Source organism: Drosophila novamexicana, unplaced genomic scaffold (assembly GCF_003285875.2).
Source record: "Drosophila novamexicana strain 15010-1031.04,08,12 unplaced genomic scaffold, DnovRS2.1 tig00000193-arrow-pilon, whole genome shotgun sequence".
Taxonomy (NCBI): Eukaryota; Metazoa; Arthropoda; class Insecta; order Diptera; family Drosophilidae; genus Drosophila; species Drosophila novamexicana.
In genome coordinates this window covers 6,551,850-6,575,438 of record NW_020824787.1, presented here as the reverse complement: position 1 = coordinate 6,575,438, position 23,589 = coordinate 6,551,850, and the positions used below count along the sequence as shown (strand labels likewise).

The 23,589-nt window shown below is 38.1% G+C and overlaps 1 protein-coding gene and 1 long non-coding RNA gene across 2 annotated transcripts; one reads left to right on the top strand and one right to left on the bottom strand.

Annotated features, from left to right (window-relative positions):
* Nucleotides 1–975: 975 nt before the first annotated feature.
* On the bottom strand, nucleotides 976–1,906 carry LOC115758966. The gene is made up of 3 exons (XR_004017473.1): nucleotides 1,588–1,906; nucleotides 1,443–1,497; nucleotides 976–1,384 (listed from the first exon to the last, which is right to left on the bottom strand). It is a non-coding gene; the product is annotated as an uncharacterized LOC115758966 (long non-coding RNA).
* A 3,536-nt stretch (nucleotides 1,907–5,442) lies between these two features.
* On the top strand, nucleotides 5,443–7,166 carry LOC115759054 (E3 ubiquitin-protein ligase KCMF1-like). Its single transcript, XM_030699878.1, has one exon. It carries the CDS (start codon nucleotides 5,630–5,632, stop codon nucleotides 6,860–6,862), a length of 1,233 nt encoding a protein of 410 aa, XP_030555738.1. The 5' UTR covers nucleotides 5,443–5,629; the 3' UTR covers nucleotides 6,863–7,166.
* The last annotated feature ends 16,423 nt before the right edge of the window (nucleotides 7,167–23,589 follow it).

Genomic DNA, 23,589 nt, shown 5'->3' with positions numbered 1-23,589 from the left:
AATCCGCCCTGTGGTTTCAGAAATATGGCTACTTTTCCCAAAAGGACATTTTTTGTATGGCCATAGCTCGGCCAAGTCCTTCAGGATATCTGAAGGATATATAGTTTTAAACTCGTGGGAAGCAGATCTATCGATTGGCATTCAAGGATTTCCAGGATTCGACAAAAAATTTCACTTAAAATTTTCACAGGGGTTTAGTCAGAAAATGGCCATAAATCGAAAAATTCGGGACTAACTTTGTCATTTGAAGGTCAATCGGGATGTCCTTTGGACAGTAGATAGTCCTTATCCTCCCATTTACGAATATACAACCCAAAGGACGAATGTCCTTCAGACAAAAAAGTTTTAAGGACAAATTTTTGAACCGAAAATAGCCTATAACTCGGCTATATCCTGACGTATCCTGCCGATACCTGTGTCAAAAAAATTGTATTGACCAGGACTACCATCTGGCCAAAGGACATCGAGATCGTCCTTATAGTTTCAGAGATATCGCGATTTTACTGTAATATTGTGATTTTAGTCAATTTTCCTTGCGGCCCGCGAATGAAAAATTACCAAGTCCAAGATTCTTAGATGACCCCATAATGTTTTAATGCAGTTCGATGCAGTTGGTCCCTACGATCCTAACGCACCATGTCCTTTGAAATTATGCAAGGATATGGCCGAGTTATGGCCATTTCTTTCCTTAAAATACCCTTATATATCTCTTTTGACATTTTTATTTCAAATGTGTTTTTATCTTTTCAGATTGCAGGATTTAAGGACTCTAATCGATTCTAAGGACTTTTACGAATCTAACAAGGCAACTCCTTCCAGGATCGGATATATATTAACCCAAATATAGACATTTTAAGTTAAAATGGAAAATATATGTGAAAAACAACAAATTCGTTAATTTTAACAAAAATAAACAAAATTATTTATTAAAGAATAAAAAATGTAACTCATTTTAAATGAGTTATGTTAAACAGCAGTTAATGTTAATCGAGTGATTTAAAGTCGGCTGTTAATTAGCAGCTGCAACTGCTACTCATGTACAGGGGCTGCTAAAAGGAAAGCATACATGTTTTTGGACCAGTTCGAAGCAAATTTTGCAGGGATCTGATCCTTTAGGTTGCCAAGGACTATATCGATGGTATGGTATAACCAAGGATATGGCAGTCAACTAGGAACCATCAAGGGGGCGGGAAATTTGGTGGGGGCAGCTGAAAGAAAGAGCATACATATTTTTGGACCATATTCTTGTGCATCGCTAGAAGTCGGTCCTGTAGGCTCACTAGGACTATATCCATGGTATGGAATAACCAAGGATACGTGGGTCAACTAGGTGCCAAAGTTATTGATTTGTTTTTGTCCTTGTGCGCTGCAGATTTTGCTGAATCTGAAATTAAACAAATTAATTAATAAGCGACTATATCTGGTTTAAATACAGTCAGAACCTGGCAAAGAAAGCCCCGTGGAAGTCCTTAAAACGATTAGACTGAATTTTGCAGTCTGAAAAGTTTAAAACATTTTTAAAAACAAGAAGTCATAATTAAAATTGAGTAAACGATTAAGTTATTGGTTATTTATTTAAGCATTTACCTACAAACAATTTTGAGCAGGTGGTCCAATTCGCACTCATGAATATTTTTAACAAAAAGAAAAAAACAATTATTTATTTGTGAACTTAAAATCGCGTTTTATCGGTTGAATCACGTCGATTTGGGCATTATATACCTTTCAGCAAAGTAAAACTCTTTAAAATCACATATCGTTAAAACTCTGAATATAGAACCGATTCAGAGTTTTCTGTCAATTAATGATCAGGAGTTAAATCGGAAAGTGTTTACCCGAGAAATTGAAGCTAAAATATTTGTTAACCACTTAACATAGTTGCTGATGTTCAATTAAACCAGAATTATGTTGCTAAAAGCGCTCAAAGATGGGCGCACAGAAAATTGAGCAGGCAGCCAAAAATTCGACTGAGCGCATTTCAAAGCCAGATAACTAACAAGTCACACACCTGCATAAATAGATATCACACAAGAAGCACACAATCGAATAAGTTTGTATGCAGAGAGAATTGCCGAATATGTTTTTACGCATGTGTATATGGCTGCTCGTGCATTATCTTTAGCGCTCTCTCTCTCTCTCTCAACAAGTTTTGCTTTAGTGTTCGCTCTTCGCAAGTTCTTCCTCTGATGGCAATTACACACATGCACACACACAACAAGTGTATGCAAAGGCAATCGTCAAATAAGTATGTACAGTTGAATGTGTATATACCCGCTTGAACATTGTCCACTTTTGCAGCACACACTATTGCATTTTTCTTTTTTAATGAAAAATGAATTACTTTCTGGTAATTGCGTTGTAAAAGTCTTTAGAGTACACGGAACATTTAAAATTTTGATTTTAGAACTGACCACGATTTGGGTCGAGTTTTAATTAAATTTTATTTATTGCCACTTTTATGCAACTTACTTCGTATTCGTACGAGTCTAGTATACAGTTAGAGAAACGGACGGAATTCACCCGACAAACCGCACTTAATATATTTTTAGACAGCTTCACACGGCTGCTGCCGTTTAACTAAAACCGAACTATGATGCGTAAAGCGCTCAAAGACGGGCGCACAGAAATCAAGCAAGCAAACGATCCTCAGATAAATTCGTGCACACAGAACTCTTGCTCTGACCAATCAGCGATAAGCAACTTCAGAAACTCATGAGAGCGCCATGCATAGAGAGCATGCAGGTAACACAACAGCGAACACACACCCGAACAAGTTTATGCAGAGGGAATCGCAAGGTCTGTACGTGTGTGCATTTGCCGTGCTCGTGCATATTTGCCTATACATTGCGATCTCCTGAATTTTTGATGCTGCTTATCGCTCTAAATACGACTTGCTATATTTTCTGTGCGCCCATTTTTGTAGTCCGCTCTGCACTCGCGCAGCTTAGTTCTGTGTTGGCAAGCACACATATGTATGTACACATATATTAATAAACAGTTGACTTACAAGCAAACAAGTCACAAACAAGTCTATGCAGTGAGAATCGGCAGATATGTAGACATGTGTGTATATAAGATTTCATATTCATGCTATGTTTTATTATTTGCTCAACTTAATTGTCAGTTGGTTTAACCCCAGTGCTCAATTGCAGAAAAGTGAGGTATTAAAATTCTGCACAACCGCAAGTTGCAGCTGGGTTTTCCTTGCCATTTTGATCAAATAATCCAATTGGGATTCTTTAACACTAAATAAAAAATATTAATATGAAATGAAATAAGAATAATTTTATGAATATGAATCATTTTAAATTTGCATTAAATCGGTTTATTGAGGATCGATCTTTGGAATTAACAAATTGTTAATTTAAACTGATGCAATTTTGGTAGATACATACATGTCCTAACAGAACTCCTTGCCACTTTTGTCAAATTTTGACATATTGTAAAATGCGCAATTTACTACTGGGATGAAAGTTAAACAGAACTTTGAGAAGCCGCAAAGCAAACGAAAAAAACGGCTCACAGAAACTTAAGCCAGCGAACGATCGCATGATTAATTCTGTTTTGGAGCAAAAACAATCACACACATGAACAAATAGATAAGCCACAAGCATACACACATCGAAAAAAGCAGATGCAAAGAGAATCGGCAATTATGTATAAACGTATGTGTATGTGGATGCTTGTGCATTATCTACTTTTGCACGTCGCTCTCAAGAATCTATCATGCTTCTTATTGCTTTAATTTCTGTGCGCCCATTCTTATGTCGTTTACTTTGCGCCCGCTCAACTTAAATCTGAGTTCGTTTGACCCCAGTTGTCAATATGCACAGGCTAAAGATTCTGCAGAGCCGCAAGTTGTTGTAAACATTTGACCAAATTTCAAATTGGAATTCATAGGAGCTATATCTTTCGCAAATTGGAACTGGATAATTTGCTTGCTTTTAGTTACTTCATTGAATATTAAATAATCATAATATATATTATTTGAATATTCACTAATTACCGTCATATTACAGGGCAATAAGTTGATTTAAGATGTTTCATCTTATACTAATCCTTACTTTGCCGCACTTTTTATGCTGCTGCTTGTGGCAGGCGCCAGCAACAGGATAAAATGATGCAACAATAAACTTTTTTAATGCCGCCGGCAATGAAGTAATTAAAATATTTTAACGCAGCTCCAAAGTCAAACAAAGTTGAACAGCAGACTAAGACATACACACGCATAAACACTTAGAGTTTGTAAAGGAAGATAAATATATATGTACATAAATATATACATAAATATATATACATAGAATGCTGTTGAACAAATTACGCTTAACAACTTGTTTACCACCTATGCAGGTTGTAAGATAAAGATAAAGTATTCGAAAGTGAATTTAATTAAAAAATTAAAATAAAAAAACATATGGCCCAAGGCTACAATAAAAGCAGGAAACTGGCAAATAAGAGCTTTCAGCGATAAAATTAATTCGAAAGCAACAGAAGCTTTGCGCTTTTAATAGACTTCAAACGGGAAGTTTACTAAAATAGACTATGTACAACTTGTAGCTAAATGAGTGTGAAATTGAGAATTTTAAAACAATCATATTGGCCATTTGTAAGGCTAGAGCTTGGTATTTCAGTGAATACTTACGGGCAGTTCCAAAAAGGCAGACTCTTGTTTATTAATATTTGGGCCGTGTCCACATTCCCCTCTATTTAGCGGACACTGCTATTGAGCGATACAAGACGATTGTTGTCCGTCTAAGGCAGTTTTCCCTGCAAAAATATAATGCGATTAAACAAACTACAAATAATAATAAGTTATATAACATTTACATGTCTAAATGTTATGTCTAAATTTTGTAGAGCCTAAACTTATAGAAAACGTATTGTCTGGAAAATGCTTATACTCTATTTATAAAACTTTAAATTTGCTTACATAAAAGGATTTAAATATTAGCTAGAATATTACAATATTCAATATTCATATACAAAAAAATGATAATTTACAAAAAATTAAAAATAATTTATACAGTCTAAAATTAATTAAATAGTCTAAAAATGGATATATAGTTTTACAAATAAATGGTATTTAAAAATATATATAATTTGATTACAGTTGTTCGCGACATCAATATTTGTTTCTGGAAACGATATTGTCATTTATATATATTTCTATATACGATAAAGTCATTTATATTAATTTCTATATACAATATTGTCATGTATATTTGTTTCCATATACGATATCAACCTTTATATTTGTTTCCATATACGATATTGTCATCTATATTTGTTTATATATACGATATCATCCTTGAATATCCAAGCATTTAAGTCTAGATATAATATAATATTCCAAACATTCCCCAAAGTCCTGTAAGGCCCGTAACAGTGACATTATAGAGCTCGTATTGAAAGTACTCTCCACAGTTTGTCGCACATTATTTTTGATTCTTGTCATTTGATTTCATAAAATAGAAATTCAAAACGCATTGTCAAGACTTTTTCGACCCATATTTTTGCGTAATTTCCACCCCGAGCATTACATCACATTCTGTTCGACAACAAATCGATTATTAATTCTCTGTCCAATTAACGAAGTGGCGATAATTAATTAACTAATCAGAACAAACCTATGGGCCATCGAAATTTTTGCTGCGATGGCTGTCAAACACACAATTTCCATGGACGAAGGTTTCACTGTTTGCGTTGTGTGAACTATGACCTGTGCGGCGAGTGCTATGACCAGCATGTGGAGACACTGGACCATCGTGTGGAGCATCCCATGCAGCTGCTGCTCGACCAGGAACGGCATCAACAGCTGCCCGAACTGCTGCTCAATGGCGAGATGCTCGAACTGATGCATTTACCCAACTGTTATACGTGCCCCTATTGTGGCATCTTTGGGCATACGGCCAAGGAGCTAATCGATCATGTGGTCACCATGCATCGCCAGGCCGACAACCATGTGGTGTGCCCCATGTGCGCCGGACTGCCGGGCATTGAGCTGGTCGCCATACGCAATCTGGCGCGGCATTTGCTGCTGAATCACATAGAGCATGCCAATCTGCTCGATCCGAATACGCCGCCGTTGCGTCATGCACTGGCGCGCGTGTCGCGTCGAAGGCGTCGCCAACAGCCGCCTAATCCGAGCAATCAGAATGGCAACAATAGTCGCAGCTCGGCGCGATCCAATAGCAGCCGCATGGACTCTGAGGCGGGCATCGATATACTCTATCAGCTGTCCGAGCTGCGTCGCCTGCGTCCGGAGCTACGCTTGAGCCAGACGCCAGCCAATTACCTGGAGGGGGATCCGCGCTCACGCTCGACCACTCTGGCAATTGCTAGTCCCGAGGCGCTGACCAATGGCCCCGCCCAAGGCTCTGGCAATGAAGCAGCTGGCAGCTCGGCGCTGCTGTTGGAGCACTCGGATGCGGATCGCTATCTACTGCACCAGTGGATGGCAGAGCAGCACGCGGACCTAGAGACAGCGCTGCGGGACAACAGCCAGCGACAGCAGCATGCGCTCTTCACCGAGCACCTGCTGCTCTCCATGCTGTGCGAGGAGCAGCTGCAGCTGCCACAGTCCAAACCAGAAACAGAACCCGAACCAGAGTCAGAGATATTACAGCACCTGCTATTCCCAGAGCCGGATGAAGAAGAAGATGCACAATCTGTGGACCGAAAAAACGAGGACCTGATCTCTCTGTTGCCCTGCAAATATATACCGTCCCAGATTATGATGCTAATGTCGCTACCTTGGATCAGGCCCTGGTCAACCCAGAGTAAACAGCGCTACATTGAACTGCAGGGCGTCACCTTGGAAGAGAGCGCGCTGACTGGCTCTGAGCAGCAGGATATCGACTAACAGCTATCGAACACCTTCCCGCATAAATGGCAAAAAAGAAAGAAAAAAAGCAGAAACAGAATTATTGCCAATCCTTACATGTATTCCGTATAACACTTACATTCTAATTTTAAACAATACGCAAATAAAAATTTTAATGTGAAAATTTACCGAGAGCAAGGTACAACTTTTGCCTAAAATGGGACTAACCTATAGTGCAATACGGTCGAAGGATTCAGAAAACAAAAGACGGAAGGAACTCTCAAAAATATAAATCGAATCGATAGAATCATTTCTTCACATATATTTTATAAATTGTAACCACAAATAAAGCATTGATTTTTTTATAATTTATTTAAAACAAGCCCGTGCTTAAGCCAGTTGAGAATTACAAGCATCACAAAGTACTAATTAAAGCAGCAAATTCTTTACCATCTGCAGGCATTTCTAGTCCTAGAAATGTTTGCCGTTTCAGGCACAGAAAACTTCTCTAAGTATAAGGTAATTTTTTGAAGCTTTATTTAAAACTGGTTTTGAAACTGAAGTTCTGTATTTTTATATACCTGTATATTATATACCTGTATAAATATCTTACTACACTTTCTATAATGCTGCAGATCTTTCAGCAAAGATATGTTTTAATGTATTATAGTTTTAAGAAGTACGAAAATACGAATTTAATTGTGGAAACTCACAGAGAGGAATACAAGTTTTATTACAAGTAGGAATATTATTAGGATTATAATTCAATTAGGGATCCAGAAAACATAAGCTAAAGCTTGAAATTGCTCTTGATGATTAGAAAGCAATATATTTTTTTCAAATTGTCTTTCGACTTTTAACTATTCAATTCTTCTAGCCGTTGCTTAAACCAATTGAGAATTATATGCACATGAAATTAACCATGGCAAATTACTGATTTAAGCAGCCAAAGTCTCATCGCTTGCAGGCTTTTCAATATATAAAGAAAAAAGAGGCTCGAGTCAGGAGTTTCCGACTAAAGGATACATTGAACCCTCTTCCACCAATTGAACTCGAACCCACATAACCCATAGCCAACCGAAAAAGGTAAGCTTATTTGTTGCAACTATTTACAGCAGAGCTAAAGAATTTTTGAACTTGAAATTCAGTTTGTTCTTTTTTTGCGTTCCTAAATGAATATTTTACTTTGGTTTAATATTGCAGCTCAGCCTGCAAATATGTATTTTGCGCCTTAATTTCTTTTCGACTGACTTACAGAATAATTTCTACCGGTTATGCAGTTTGCCGACTGTATTTACCTGGCCAGCTTAACCCAAGAAAGCACAATATTCTGTTGCAGCATGTAAAGCAATTTCTTTGATATGAGAATGTAAAATGTAGAAATTTGTGATATTAATTAAAGCTACACTTGCTTTGATATCCATATTAAATATATCCTGCCCTATATTGTATTTTTGTTGTATTTTGGCCCGAAAGGGGTTAAACCAGCTCATTTTCATGCCGAATCTGGCTCGCTTTTTGGCCAATGCCTTTTCATACCAGCTTTGCTCAGCTTTTACCTATCTGCTGCTGCTGCTGCTGCTGCGTTGGTGTTGGTAATTATTTTATGGAGTGTTGCAGACGGGCTGCCTTCTAGTCTGCAGTATCCAGTTCCGTTACAACACCGTTACCTGCCCCTCACCAGACCGCCCCCCGCCCCCCTCTCACTCCTACAACCTGCAGCACCCACTGTGCGTGGGCAACTTATGTTTACCAAGTGCGAAAGTGGAAACGTGCTGCAAACACGAACTTCTCCAGCTGCAACATTACCATAGCCTCTCTGAGCACCCCTCTCCCACTCCCACTCCCCCACCCCCTCACTAGCCTAGCCTGTGCCCCGCCTCCCAGTGCAGTGCTTTGCGTTTTATAATAGGATTTGAATACAATGGCATTGTAATGAAATGTGCAGCAAACGATGGCGACTGCTGAAGTTTAGTTCTGCGGTTCTGCCAGTTCTCGCCAGGCATGTGCTGCTCCTCGCTCCTCGCTACTCGCTCCTCGCTCCTCGCTCCTACCCTCCCCTCCTTGCCCAGCTGCTGGTCTATTCCTTTTACCAACGCCTTTTGCGTCTCTTCTGCAGTCCTTGCCAAGTACAAGCCAAACAGCTGTTTCAACGTTTTTGTGTTCCCTCTTGCTAAATGGCGGCCAAATGTAACTGAGCATGGATGTGCATCCGTGTGTGTGTGTCTCCATGTGTGTGTGTGTGTGCCCCATTGTGTATGTGTATCTGGCCGTGTAATTTGAGTTGGTAATTAAAAGTAAAGCAAAAGGCAGGTACTTCTAGAAGCTCTGCATAAAATGACCGGGCTCCACACGCACACACGCGCTTGTGTGTGTGCATATAAGTGCACATATGTGTGTGTGTGTGTGTATCTAACAATTTATAAGACTGTTTACCATTGTGTCTAATATCGTTGCGTTTTAAAGCTGCCAAGCAGCATTAAGAAACTAATAAAACGCAAGCAATTAACAAGGATTACGTCAGAGCATCTTTAAGAAGATTATTTGCAGTGAAGAGATGGAGCTATGCTGGAGAACATAAAATTCAGGGCATAAACGTTGTATCATATGACGATTCATGAAGTGAAAAAATATGAATCATTAATTTTTAAGATATCGTGATATACATGGCATAAACGTTTTAGGTTTACGTCTGGGTATCCTTAAGATGAAATGAAAAGATGGAACTATATCAAGAAATACATTTATATTTTCAAATCTTTTTGATTCGTCTTAAGAGCCAAAAATGTGTGGGCTATAATTTGAGGTAAACAAAAAAATGCACGTAAAATAAAAAATTATAAATGTCTCAACATAATCATATTCTGTTAAACGTTTCTTTGACTAGAAAAATATTGTAAACTTCTTGGCATAAACGTTGCAATGCTGCACTTGCATTGTTTGAACTTTTTAGCTTTCTTTTCTTTTTTTTTGAGAACTTTTTTTCAAATATGTAAATTTTGATGACATTGATTCATTGAATGCGCCACCAACTGCGCACAGCTTGCAAGCAACCGCGATATGTGTCAGCGATAATTAAGAGCATCTTGTCAGACACTGCGTCCGCCCCCTTCTCCGCCCCCCACCCACTGGCAAACGTGCCCCGTCTGCTGGCAGCCCTTTTCCGCTTACAATATCAATTATCGGGCGTCAAGTGTCGCTCAAGTGTCACGTCAACACCACAAAACACCAAAATGGAGCACGCAGCTCACATGACAATCATCGCGTTCTGTCCGTGCGAACCAACTGGTTCTTTTGAGCTGACGGAACTGGAGATGAGAGTGTGGCAGCATTTTGAAAGCGCAGCAAGAAACTCGCCTCCTCTCACTCGCACTCACTCCTGCCTGCTCACACACACACACATATTGTCTGACTGCGCGCCTTGACTTTGATTGATTACAAAAGCAATTGAGCGCAACTTTATTCTAAAAATCTGAGCAAAAAATAAAAATAAAATCAAATTAACATAAATAAAAAAGGGAAATTTTCTATTGACAGCTGCGAAAATGGAAAATGGTAGCGCAATTAGCCGTGATGTACCCTGGAGTCCCGCGGGGCAATAGGTTAATGAGCCACGCCCCATCAATTTTTAGCGGTAAGGTTTTTTTCCAGCTAGACGCTGCCATTAATTAGCCAGAGCAACAAAAGAAGGCGATGCCCGGGCAGTAAATGAAAATAAAATTCCAATTACGTTTTATTGATAAATGAATCAGCAGGCGTGACAGAAGTTGATTGATGTGAAACCCAGAAACCGATTCTCGTTTAAAATATAAGTTTTTACGTGATATTTATGGCCAAGACTGCAAGCCGGTTTTGAGGGAGACTAGTCCCGAGTTCCAGCCATGATTTACATCTAACTATGTTTGATATATGCAAATTTTCAGTAAAAATATAATATAGTCCGCGAATTCTTTATAAAAATATCTACGGCACAAAATAGTATAAATCAGTAATTAAATGAATAATAATAATATATCTGTTATTTAGAAAATATCTATCTGGATTTACGTATGTCAAAACTAGGATCATGAACCGAACCTTTTTTCAGTTGTGCTTAAAAAAGTATGTAGGGAAATATTTATAAAAATTATTAAAAACAATTTTAACAGTATAAAATTGGCAAAGAAGCTATTCGAGTATACACAAATGTTGAGGACGGAAATCCATAAAAATATGTACAAATAAAATTACTAACTTTAAAAATATTAAAAAAAAATAATAATAGAGTATTTAACAATTCGAAGCCCATCGAATAAGTAGCTGTATTATTTAAAGCAAGTCAATTTCACATTGCCAACAACATCCAAATGTAATCTCTGGCTAAATCTTAACTGTGTTTGGTAAAATGTGTCAACCCGGCAGTTAGCCACAGTTTACCAAAAGTTGAAAGTGACGTTGAGTCGAACAAACTGTTGTCAGATAATTGTTAACCATCAAGTCGCACCGCAAATCAAGTGCAGCAATTGCAGCTGGCCTGCAATTCATTTGTGGCATAGCGACAGGGTATCTAGGGGGTACACACCCCTCCCTCCCCCTCGGCCACCTTCCAAAAACCAAAGAAAAACCGCATGCAAAGTTGCCAACGTAACCAAAACAGTTGAAACCACGAAGCTACCCTGAAACCCGTCAGTGTAAAGTTTCGCAACAGAAGGGCGGGACAGCTGCATGTTTGGGCTGAGGGAGGGGGGGGGGGGGGGGGGGGGGGGGTGTTCGAACTGCTTTCAGTTCCATTAAGCATTCGTCGTGGCTTATCAAACTCCAGAGACGGCCATTCATCAGCATTAGAGAGAACGCTTTGAACTTCTCAACTATTTTTCGCATTTGGGGCATATTTAATGTACAGATTTACAGAATTCTCAAACTCAAAACAATATCTATCATTAGTGTCAAACATAATGGGGAGGCGTGGCGAGGCGCGGCGCAGCCGAAAATCCTTTTAATGTCAGTTTAGCTGGAAAGCTGCTAACCTAAGTCAATCGGGTTCAGAATGTCAGCCATAATGAGCATAAAACAGAGCCGTCCCTGAATAACTGGAGATGCCAGGCCAACAGGACAACATTAATATTAATTTATTTGTATAAATTATTTATGAAATTTTGTCACTTTTGGTAATTATGTTGCGCGTCGACCTATGAGCCTTTAATTAAAACCTTCTCGTTGACAACTGAAACGAATTTCTCATAAAGTGCGCTAGCTCATAAAAAAAAGAGATACAATTTCTCGCTGGGGCCATGGGTCGGGCGTTTGGGGGCTGGGGGACTGGGGGGCTGGGTCTGCTACAAAGTACAAAGCGTTTCTAGAAATTATTATCAGTGCATGAAGACAAAAATTAAGAAAGCAAAAGTTTTGGCGACAATCTCGACGCACTTTTATGGCCCCGACTTTGAGAGTGTAAATGAAGATAACACGGCCTTATCCCATGCAGCAGCTAGAGATGAGCCTCGGATGCACATGACACACAGATAGAATATTCACAGTTGCAAAGTTGTTTTTTTTTTTGCGAAATAAATCTTCACGCTCTACTCTACAGTCCGTTGTAGCCGTAGACTTGCATGCATCGTGTTGGAAAATACACTACTTTGGTGTTTTTCAACACTAAGTATTTGTTATTTGAAATATAAATAATGCACACTGTAAATATCGCCAAAGATACAGTAAGAAGAATATGTTAAAATATGCTCGCAAAGAATCTACCAAAATCTACTTTAAGTACAGTGCTGTAAAGGCGACAAGAACTCATTGGCAGAAGTTTGGAAAGGTGTTGAAAAATAGTTAGAATATGCTACTTTCTTGTAAAGGCTTTTCCACCATTTAAAAATGCAGGCGAACTATCGATTGTTCGTTTGTTTTGCCTCGCAAAATAAATGCCATCTCTAGTTTCAATGTGTTATGTGTATATATGCATGTGTGTGTGAGTGTGAGTGTGTGTGTTCATCTGCTTAAAGTATGATTGCAAGTGTGAAAATATATATGCTAAACGTGCCCGCCCCGTTGCGCTCCATGCGTTTTTTGTTTTATGACGCGGCGACGTGCTCGGAAAATGAAAAGCACTTGACTCGCCAAAGTGCTGAACTTGGCGGTCTGCAACCCAACCCCAGCCCTCCCCTCCCCTCCCCTCTCACAGCCACCCCCGCCTTACAATCGTGCCACACACATGCCAAATCGTAAAACGTTTCGTCTCTTTTTTTTACCAGCGTGCAATTTCTTGGGGTACAAAAAATAATACTGATTTTGGTAGACATGTGATGTGTTGTGCTAGGCCGGAGTTCAAGTGGAAAATGTATGCTCTATTAATTTTTAGCTGCAGGTTTTTCGAAAACAGCTTGCATAATTGTAATGAAAAACTGCATATACATGTCTTATTGTTCAGATGGAAACCTTCACGTTTAGAAGAAATACATATATATTGCAAAATTGCATACGTTTTGTCCTTTTTGTTCAAGAACTCCAGTTTTAGCTTAATTGCTTTAAATAAGACATATATATTCGAAGATGTATACATTTGATATAATCCCTTTTTATACAATTCTTAAGCTACGATTTATATTTTTTTGTGCCCCATTTTGTCATAGTCAAAAATATCTATATTTTAATATTTTTAGTGTTATATATAGGGTATTTCGCATTCACTTCTGCTGTACCTTCATCTAGGGTATATTTTATCTTTGGATAGGGTATTTCGCATTCGCTTATGCTGTAGCTTTATCGATAATACTTTGAATCTTTTATGTAGGCTATTTATAGAATACTTTAAATCTTTTATGTAGGGTATTTTGCATTCGCTTAGGCAGAACTTTTACCTAGACTTTATTTTATCCCTTATATAGGATAATTCGCTTTTGATTTTGCTGTACCTTTATCTAGAATACTTTTAATCTTTTATGTAGGGTATTTCGCATTCGTTTATGCTGTACCTTTTAGTTCTTGTGCACGCCTGTAAATGATATTTTCTCGCCTCTATTCTTTTCTCGTTTGTTCGAACCATTTAAGAAATTGTCGCCGGGCCGATGTCTAACTTTATGTGCCACTCTACAGCGAGGTTCTAAATTTTATAGAGTAAATAAAGTATGATTGGGTGTTGTGTGTGTGTGTGTATGTGTCTGTTGTAAGTTTCGCCTTTGTGGTTTATAAAAATTGAACACTCTATTTGCTTGCTGTGCGCTTTGAGTTAATTTCATTTGATTTATGCGATTTTCGCTGGCTGGAACTGGAGCTGGAGCTGGAGCTGCTGTCGTAGCTGGAGTTAAGCCCGTTGTTAAACGTGAGTAAACGTATATCTGCTGTTGTTGCTGCGGTCAATAAATTACCCGCTGTGCAGAGGCTTTTCGCATTGTTCCTTTACATATTTGAAGTGCACTTTATGCTTTTTGCATACACAATTCGCAATTAATTTAAAACAATTATGTTGGCGCCATGCAAAAAGAAATATTCAAATAAAAACAACAACAATAACAAACAAACAAAATCCCCTCTGCGGTGAAATGACATGTCGCCTGTCAACCGCACATTTTCAGTTCGAGTGTTATGCAATTATGGTAAAGCATTTTCACGGCTGGATTAAAAAATGGCAGCCAGCTGAGTTAATCATTGCTTCTTGACTTTAAATGGTATATAAAAACTGTGTGTGCGTGTGTATTATAAAGTGGGCGCCTGGCGATAAGTGTGTGACGACTAATAGATACCCTCTAGCCGATTTAATGTACTTGTAATGTACTCACATGCTTCAATAATTATTGATCCGAACATTATAACATCATTTCAGGGCTTGTAAAAATATCTCCATATGCCAAAAAGCAGTCAAAGCAATGTCTGCAAAAATATTAAAATATATCTCAATGTTACTAATTGCTGTTAAAAGCAGAACTTAAAAAAATCTACATATTTGTCTACTCGTTACATTTTGCACAGTACAAGTGTCACAAAAATGTTAAAAAATAATAATAATAATAATAATAATAAAAAAAAATAAATTAAATTAAATAAATATAAAAAATATATAATAAATAAATAAATACAAAAAAAAAATAATTTAAAAACTGAATAATGAATAAATTAATAATAAATATAATATTGTATGTGCTAATTTTAAAAAAATGTTTAACTTGAAGAACAAATTGTTTTGAGGTAGAGATACATGCAAATGGGATAATAATTAATTTCCAAAATTAAATGAACTCTAATGCAAAATCAATCTGTCATGCCCAATACGGGTAAATACTCAGTTTATTTTTAGCTCAGTTATGTGAGTGGGGAAATATGACATGGTTCAATCTATATTTGACAGGTTATGGCATTTGTTATGCATAATGCATATGAAAACGTAGCTAAGGCTTTGCATAATCGCCCAGCTTTGGGCAGGCTAATTGCAGCCGTCTGTTGCTTCGGGGCCGACTGCATCAGGTGCAGCCGGCGCAGCAGGTATGCCAGGTACACGCAGCTAATGGATTTTTCCACGCCTAATTACCATTACTTAGCGAGACACAACAAGCCCAGTGGCAGCAACAAAAAATTACATTAAAAATTTGACATTCGTTTTTTTTTGTGCGCTTTTCGGTTTGTCACATGCTTATTTTAATTTTATAATTTTTTCTGGCCGAGGTGTGTGCGAAAATGCAAATGGAATTTCAGAGTCACCATTAACACCTTTTTGCACAGTCGCCTGTTGGCTCTTACATTCTCGTTTCCATTCATTTCTTGTGGTCCTCGGACCGAGCTCCTCTACTCTGCGCATATTTTATGTGACGTCACGGGGGGAAAAAAAAAGAAAACAAAAGGAATAAAATATCTTAAAAAAATGAATTTAATTAAATGCCACACAAATGCGGCGCGAAACGTTTTCAGTGTGTGATATTTTACAGCGCGTTCCGCTTGTGGTCCTTTCAACCCCTCGCTCCGCTCCCCTCAGCCGCCTCCCTACCCACAGCACACTCTGTCCAGTGTGCTAAAATGCTCGTTCATAACGCCCAGCATAAGAAGAGCGGGCGTGGCACATACGCTCTATTAGCAGGATTATACATTTTATAGAGATTTAAAATTGAAGTGCATGTGAAAAAGTATTGAAAGGAACAAAAAGAATGAAAGGAAAAGATGCAAAAAATGAAAACAACAGTGTAAAAAAAAAAAAAACAAATTAATTTGAAAAAATTGGCCGTGAAAAGCTTGATGACAGAGTAAAAAGGACTTTAATAAATAAAGTAAAAAACATTTTGAAGTCTGAAAGTTGCAATTGATAAAAAGTGCACAAAGCCATTAAAGAAACACTAAGACAAGGACAAAAGGACTCAAACTTTAATGGGGGATATATACAGAAAAAAAGTGGGTTTGTAGATTTCAGATTATGGAAACTTTAGTAAGGTTTTCTTTGCTCATTTTGGTTATTTACTCTCCGTCTTAGGACAATAAGTAATATCTAGTTATATCTAAAACAAGTAAGACCCAACAGCAATAGCAACACCAAATGCAGCTCGCACAACGTACTCCCCTGACATAGCAGTAATACAAATAAATTAAAAAACATAAATAGAAGTTTCCTCAATTGCAGTCGAGCCCGAAATATGTTAAGTTTGGTGACTCTGCCTCTTAAAATCTAAGAGATTTAAAAAAAAGTAAAAATATTTTAAAAAATGTGTAAAGTCAAGAAAAATATGATATGACAAAATAGGTAAATAAACTTTCAGCATTGGAAAAAGCCAACAAGTTTATAAGGGAAACAAACTAGCACAATCCATGGGCCAGAAAACTAATCTAAATGGCTATTCAAATGAAAACGTAAGACTTACCAAACGTAAATGGTTAACACTTCCAAAATGTCAAATCAAAGGCTATGCATATATTCAGCTCAGACCGTCCATGAAAATTATTGTCGTTTCTAGTTACTTGACTCACTTCCTGTGCAGAATTATTTGGGAAATGTTGTTGAATGTAGCAGCCACCTTCGGGGCAAGTCAACAGCAACAACAACTGCAACTGCGAGTGCAACTACAACAATGGAAGCTCAATCTGTAGAGCTTTAGACGTTTGTTCCTGGCCTTCGAGCCATTCCGTTTGCTGCTTACTTTGTATTTAGGCATTGCAATACAATTTTTGGCACACAAAATGCAACGGAAATTGTTCGGGAGGTGAACAAAAAACCGAAAATTCGAACCAGAAACCAGAAACGAGAAACGAACGAATGAATTTGTCATTTTCAATTTTTTTTTTCCTGATTTTTCCTTGTTTCTTTCTTTTTTTGCTTATGCCGCCTGGCTGACAAAATTGCAGCCTGAAAGTTTGTCTAACCAAAACGCACAACGAGCCACAGCAGTCCCTTCCAAGCCGCACCCGACCCCGCAACCATCTTTTGCCAGCTTCAACTGTTTGCATACGTGCCCAATGTGCAATTGCCTGGGCGCTTCCCAATCATTGGCCGTCTTTGCCGCATCCTAGTTTGGCATTTGGGTTTGTTGAGTGTGCAACATGTAAGTGACACAATCGAAATGGGAAACGACATGCAACACGACACAGCTACAATTGCAGCAGCTGCCGCTGCCGCTGCTGTTGCAACAACAAACAGCTTGAGTTGGTAGCACAACAATTTCTTACCTTGCAGCCGCACGGAAATTGAAGTGCGAAATCTGCGGCAACTCTCTCTGACTGCAGGATTAGTCGAAGCCTGCACTCGAATGTCCCCGTACCAAGCTCCACGCAGCAATTGTTGTTGCGGCCCGCGTGATTTTTGAGTGTTTGATCGCCAGACAGGCGTCAGATTATGCCAGCCCAAAAACCCTAAAGTGCAAAAAAAGGCACGTGAATCCTAAAAAAAATGAAAATGGAAACATTTGCGCACCAAGTGGGAACCAGTCGAAGACGAAGGCGCCTTCAAATGTCTCGTATGCAGCCAGCGGCAAATCCTGTGGGTCTACCAGTTGTTTACTTTGCAACGCGACATTGCGGTGGGTTAGGCAAATGCAACTGGAGCGATCCACAGAACATAAAAAAGACGACTATCAAATGCCCTACACATTAAGTTTTTTCATAAGCTCGAAAAATATTTCAATGAAACTTACAAATTAAGCCTCTAAGAACATATTGGACAAACGGCTCTTACACAGTTGCAACTTTGAATTTCCCACCCATTTTTCACTCTTAAAGGTGATTTCAATGTGGTGCTTCAAGAAAAAGTGCCAGATCGCATAGTTTCTCATTGATTTTTAAAAGTAAGATAGCATAATTCCTTGCAATACAACAGGTTTCATACAATTATATTCCACTCGATTTTCACCTTTCTAGGTTAAGTTAAATAAATAAAGACTGTTAACAAAGCCCCTTGCACAATTTTAACATTGAATTTTCCAAACATTGTTCACCCCTAGAGATGACTTTAATGTTGCGCTTAATCGCATATTTAAACATAATTTTCAAAATAATTTGTAACAAAAAAAGTTTTATTTTAAATTTCAACCAGAAATGTTAAAATTGGGTGGAATACTTTTGTATGAAGCCACTTGAGTTTCCACCCATTTTTCACTCCTAGGCACAGATTGTGTATGTGGACATAGATTTTGACTTAAAGCTTTAGGAAAAGTTTCAAATCGAGTATTTTCTTACAGATCTTTCAGAACAAGTTTAAAAACAATAAGTTACAAAACAAAGCTAATGCCTACAACAAAATTCCAGCCAATTTTCACCTTTATGTCTAAGTTTAATCAAACTCTCAAGATTAGTTTATTATGCGTACTTTTGAGTTGCCTACAACTAGTTCAGCATATTCAAATGACATACTTGAGTGCAGTGTATGGACTTAATACCTTATACCACAGACTACCAACAACTGCTCATGTGTATCCCAAGCAACAACCGTGTGCTTGTACTCAGTGTTGTTCTATTTTTTTCTTCATTTTGTTGTTGTTGTGCTTGCTGTGTTGCTCCTCCGGTTACGGTACATTGCACATACGCCGTGTGGTGCAGCGTCTGCGCTTAGCTGGGCCACATTTTGCCTACGAAATTGCCAAGAATTTGTTGTGTCAATTGTGTGACTCTGGCTGTCTATATGCCTATGCGCCTGCCTGTCTGCCTAGCTGGCAAATGTTTGCTTTACGCATTAAATTCAGTTAGACAAATTGGCAAAGAACTTAAAGCGAGCTGTGCGCCAAAAATAAAAATCCAAACAAGCAAAACAAAATAAAATAGAATTAAATAAAACAAGCAAAACAAACATAAGGAAGCCAACTCATCAAGTTTAGCCAAGTCTGCCAGTTGCACGTTACACGGGGCGTATGCGTAATTTGGCGGAAGCTGCAGTAAAAATCCAGCTGCAGATGTTTCGAAGCACGAAATTAATTACAAAAATACACACACACACACACACACACATACACGAAAGAAAAACAACAAGACCAGCGCCAAAATAATAATAATAATAAGTAAGAAAAATAAACTACACACACACAACCAGCGAGAGAAACCATAAAGAAGCATATGCTAAGGCAAGGCATTAAAACAAACCCAAGAAGGCAGGACAACTTTGGCTACATTATCTGCATGCTTGTGTTTGTTTATATACATATATATATATATCTTTTTTTATAGCTCTAAGCGAAATTTGTGAGCATAGTTAAAGTCTGCACCAAAATTGGAAGGTGCTGCCTTGGTCATATCTATTACTGTGCAAATAACAAAATGCATCATTCCACAACGCAAACTGGCATATTCTACCCTTCATTCAAGCTTACTTCAATTTATATTTCCAAAGAACAGCCCAACCTAATCCGTTGCCTTAAAAACAAATTTATGATTATGCAAAAATATTTTAAAAAATAATATATACATAAAATATTTAAAAAAAATATAAATGTATGAAATGCTAAAAATAAAATTAATAAAATATAACTTTTAGCTAAATGCAGCCGAGCCCTAGCCTTAAGCTTACTTATATTTATTAATACTTAGAATAACGTTTCGCTTTATAATTAATAAATTAAAAGGCTAGGCTTTTTGAGAAATATTTGCTATATTTTTAATTAACCAAACAATTTTTTAAATAAAATAAATTAATTAAAAAGTATATACTATAGAGAACTTTAAAGAAATTATAACTTTTTAATTAAATATTATTGTTTAAATTTGAAGCTTTATCAAAAGAGCAGACGCCTCCAATTAAAAGCAGACACATATGCTATGAGTACACTCTCATTAAATCCTGAATTGTGGCTTGTTTTCCCTATGGAAATATTTGGAGCCCTTACAAGAGCATTAGAAATTTAACAATGTCTATCAATATATCATCTTGTTAAATTTTCTTTGCGCTCGGCTTTTGTTGCCCGCCTTTTACATTTTATTGGAAGCGTCTTTAGGACTTTGAGTTGGACTGAAGCTTGGGTGTTCGGTTACTTCTGCTGTGTGTGCGTGTGTGTGTTTGAAAGGCAGCAATTAGTGTTAAATAAAGAAGTCATAAAGTGTAAATAATATTTTTGGAAAAGCACAAATGAAAAGCAAGCAATAATGGCATGTAATAAGTGAGGCACGTATGTGCATATATGTATATGTATGTCTGCTGGCCATTATTTATGGCCAACATTGTTTGGCATTTAAAGTGAAAAGCTAGCCGACAGCTGGCAATCATTTTATAGCATTTGCAAGCAATTAATTGTTGCATAAATATTGTAAACAAATAACATCAACAACAACAACAACAACAACAACAACAGCAACAAGAAAATTTATACGATTACAAGTTGATTTTTGCTGCAATGTCAAGTCTCGTTTTCAATTTGATTTATGCCTCGCATGTTTGGCTCAATTTGTCAATTAATCAGTTTAAATGTCAGGCGAAATTGTTTTGAAGAAATCAATATTTGCAAAGAATGAATCATTAAGCACACATTTCAAGTACAACAACATTTGTTAACAAACACAATTAAACATAAACTTGTGTATTTACCTAACTTAATTATTAATTCATTATGAATCGCACAAGAAATTGTTGAGTTCCCTTTTTACCAAGCAAGGATGGATACTGCGAAAAGTGTGAAACAAGTGTGAACAAAGTGAATTTAATGCTAAGGCGTTTGGTAAGGAGAAACTTTCATACAAATGTTTTCCGCGTTTTTTCCACGCTTGCCAGTGGAATTCACCAAACCCCGCATAAACTACAGTGAGCATTTCACATGTGCTTTGATTGCCAATTAGCTAGTCAGAACAGCAAGTTTTAGATATACTGATTAAAATATGATAAAATATAAATATCCAAACCTTGTATTACATAAGCTTTTCCAGTACAAATACTTGATGAGCAAACGCAAAACAAATCCCAACTTGATATTGACTTTCTAGGCCTGCTGCAATCAAGTTGCATGTGTCGACATAATGCGAAGAGATGGATTTGCCAAATGGAATTCACTTGTGCCCAAATAGGGCATCATTTGATAAACAAATTGTGACAAATTTTTTTGTTGTGGAACAAACAATGCGTTCTCTAATAAATATGCTCGGCGCATGCGAGAAATAAAATGAATTTACGACATTCGAACAAATAAAATATGAGACTGTGAGTGAAATTTTAACTTATGTAACTGGCAGGAGACCGGCAGGAGATCGCATGCATAGTCAACATTGGTGCTAGGCACTAGAGAAGCATTCGTTCGAGTGTCCCCAGACAGCGACAGGAGCAGGAAAAGGAGGAGGAGGAGGAGCAGGAGCAGCTGAAGCAGAGGCATGTTGAGGACAATTTCTAGTGGGAATCACGTAACGAAGTGCATTGTTAAAATATAATAAAATCGCAATTTTGCGTTCATGTTGCAATGTGGCGTCATATCCTTTTTCCTTTAATTTTTCACGATTGCGCCGTTTCGTAGTTCCGAAAACCGAAATCGTGGAAGAGACAGAGAGAGAGCGGGAAAAGGGCGGAGAGTGGGTGGTTAGTGGCTGCAACCGCTAGCCAGTGCATTTCCACGCCCCCTCCGTGCTCCCGCGTGCAGTTCATAATGGGTCTCCGTCGCCGTCGCCGTCTCCATCTCAGTCTTCAATTCTGGCTTGAGCATTACGAGTGCTGGGCGGAGGTTTGTGTGTGGATGGGGTGGGGAGAGGGGTCACTAACGGCGCTCTCTATGCACACTCCATAGATTTTAATGCAATTTTCTACGGGTTTTTATATGTTTTTATTTCACTGTTGTCATTGTCGCAGCTGCCAAAGCCTTTGTTCTTGCCGAGATCCGATGCCGTGGCGACCGCTGGCCGCTTCGCTGAGTTTGTTGGGGTTCGGGTTCGGGTTTACTCTGGGGTAGTCTGGGGGTTAGTTTGTTGGGGCTTGCCTCGGTTTGCTTAGTTGTTTGGACGATGTATCCGCTTGAAGTTTCTCAAGCGCCCCATCTATATACATTTCTGCACTCAATTGTCCTTCAGTGCATTTTGCGGTTTGCTTCGGCTTTTTAGTTTGCGTTGTTTGGGTTTTGCAACTCCCTCTCTCTGTCTCTTCCCCTCTCTCTCTCTCCTTCTCTCTCTCTCTCTCTCTCTCTCTCTCTCTCTTTCTTGTAGCCATGTTGTAAAATATAATGCCTTTGTTTGTTCGCGCTATAAAAAATGATTACTTTAATTTCCGTGCACATAAAAAGCACGTCTAACATGAGAAATGGCTGTCATTGTGGCACTTTCTTTCACTTATTTCCTGTCTATTTTTTTTTCGTCTTTTTATTTAGTTGCCTTTGCCCATAGATCAGTCCAATAAATGCATTACGATATTTATATTCTATAGAGTTAAGGGCGATATGCAGCTAGAACTTGCTATCAGGCATCCAAGGCGAACTCTAAATGCTGTATATAGATTATTATATAAAATATATCTCAACTCACTCTCCAGCTCTGCTGCTCTCCAAAACGTCAGGAGTTAGACCCCTGAAACGCTTTGTTAACAATTGTACCTAGCACCTAGCTTACTAAAACTTTCTTATTCCTAACTATAGTTGGGATCGGAAAAAGTTATTAAATGGGCGAAACCGGAAAGAACTTTAAAGTACGGGCGTCATATGGAAATTTTCGCAAATGCCGATATTATTTCTAGTTCCTAACATTTACAAGATATTATAATTATTTGTAAATATTGGTAGAATGATTTATAACAAAAAGGTAATGTTTTCATAAATCAAACAATTGCGGCCAGAAGCGGAACGGGCGGTACCTCATATTTCTTTCAATATTTTTTCATTTTCCGAATAATGACAAAAATATGTTTGTGATATGCATAAATATGAAGGCAAAAAAAACGGCACTTGTCTTCAGCATTGTCCTTTTTGGTCCTTTTCCTGCTGCGTTCAACATTCGGACTCTGTTTTGCGTCAAACCGCATGGGCCAAAAACAGAAGTCAGACCCAGGCCCAGGCTGCGGCTTGTGGGTCGTGGGTTCCTGCCCCCCCTCCCCCCTCGCTTGGTTTGCTGCTAAGCGAAAAGTTTATAGACCAAATTGTTTTCACCTGCTGTCCCAAATTTATAACACCTCTCGGCTGGTCTTTATTTTTATTTGTATAATCCTTTCGCTTATGGCACGCCCCCCAAAAACGCCCACCAGCTTTTGCACATGACAGAAACCAGGCATTGGAATTTGCGAGCTCGCCAGCTTTGGATTAGTGGAAAGACAAAAACTCAAGCCAACGAATTCTCAGCTCAACCTATGCAAAAACCAAAAAAAAAAAATAACAAAAAAACAAAAGAGCAGCCCGGCACAGTGGTCGAAAAGTGCGTTTCTTTTAGCTGCTTGC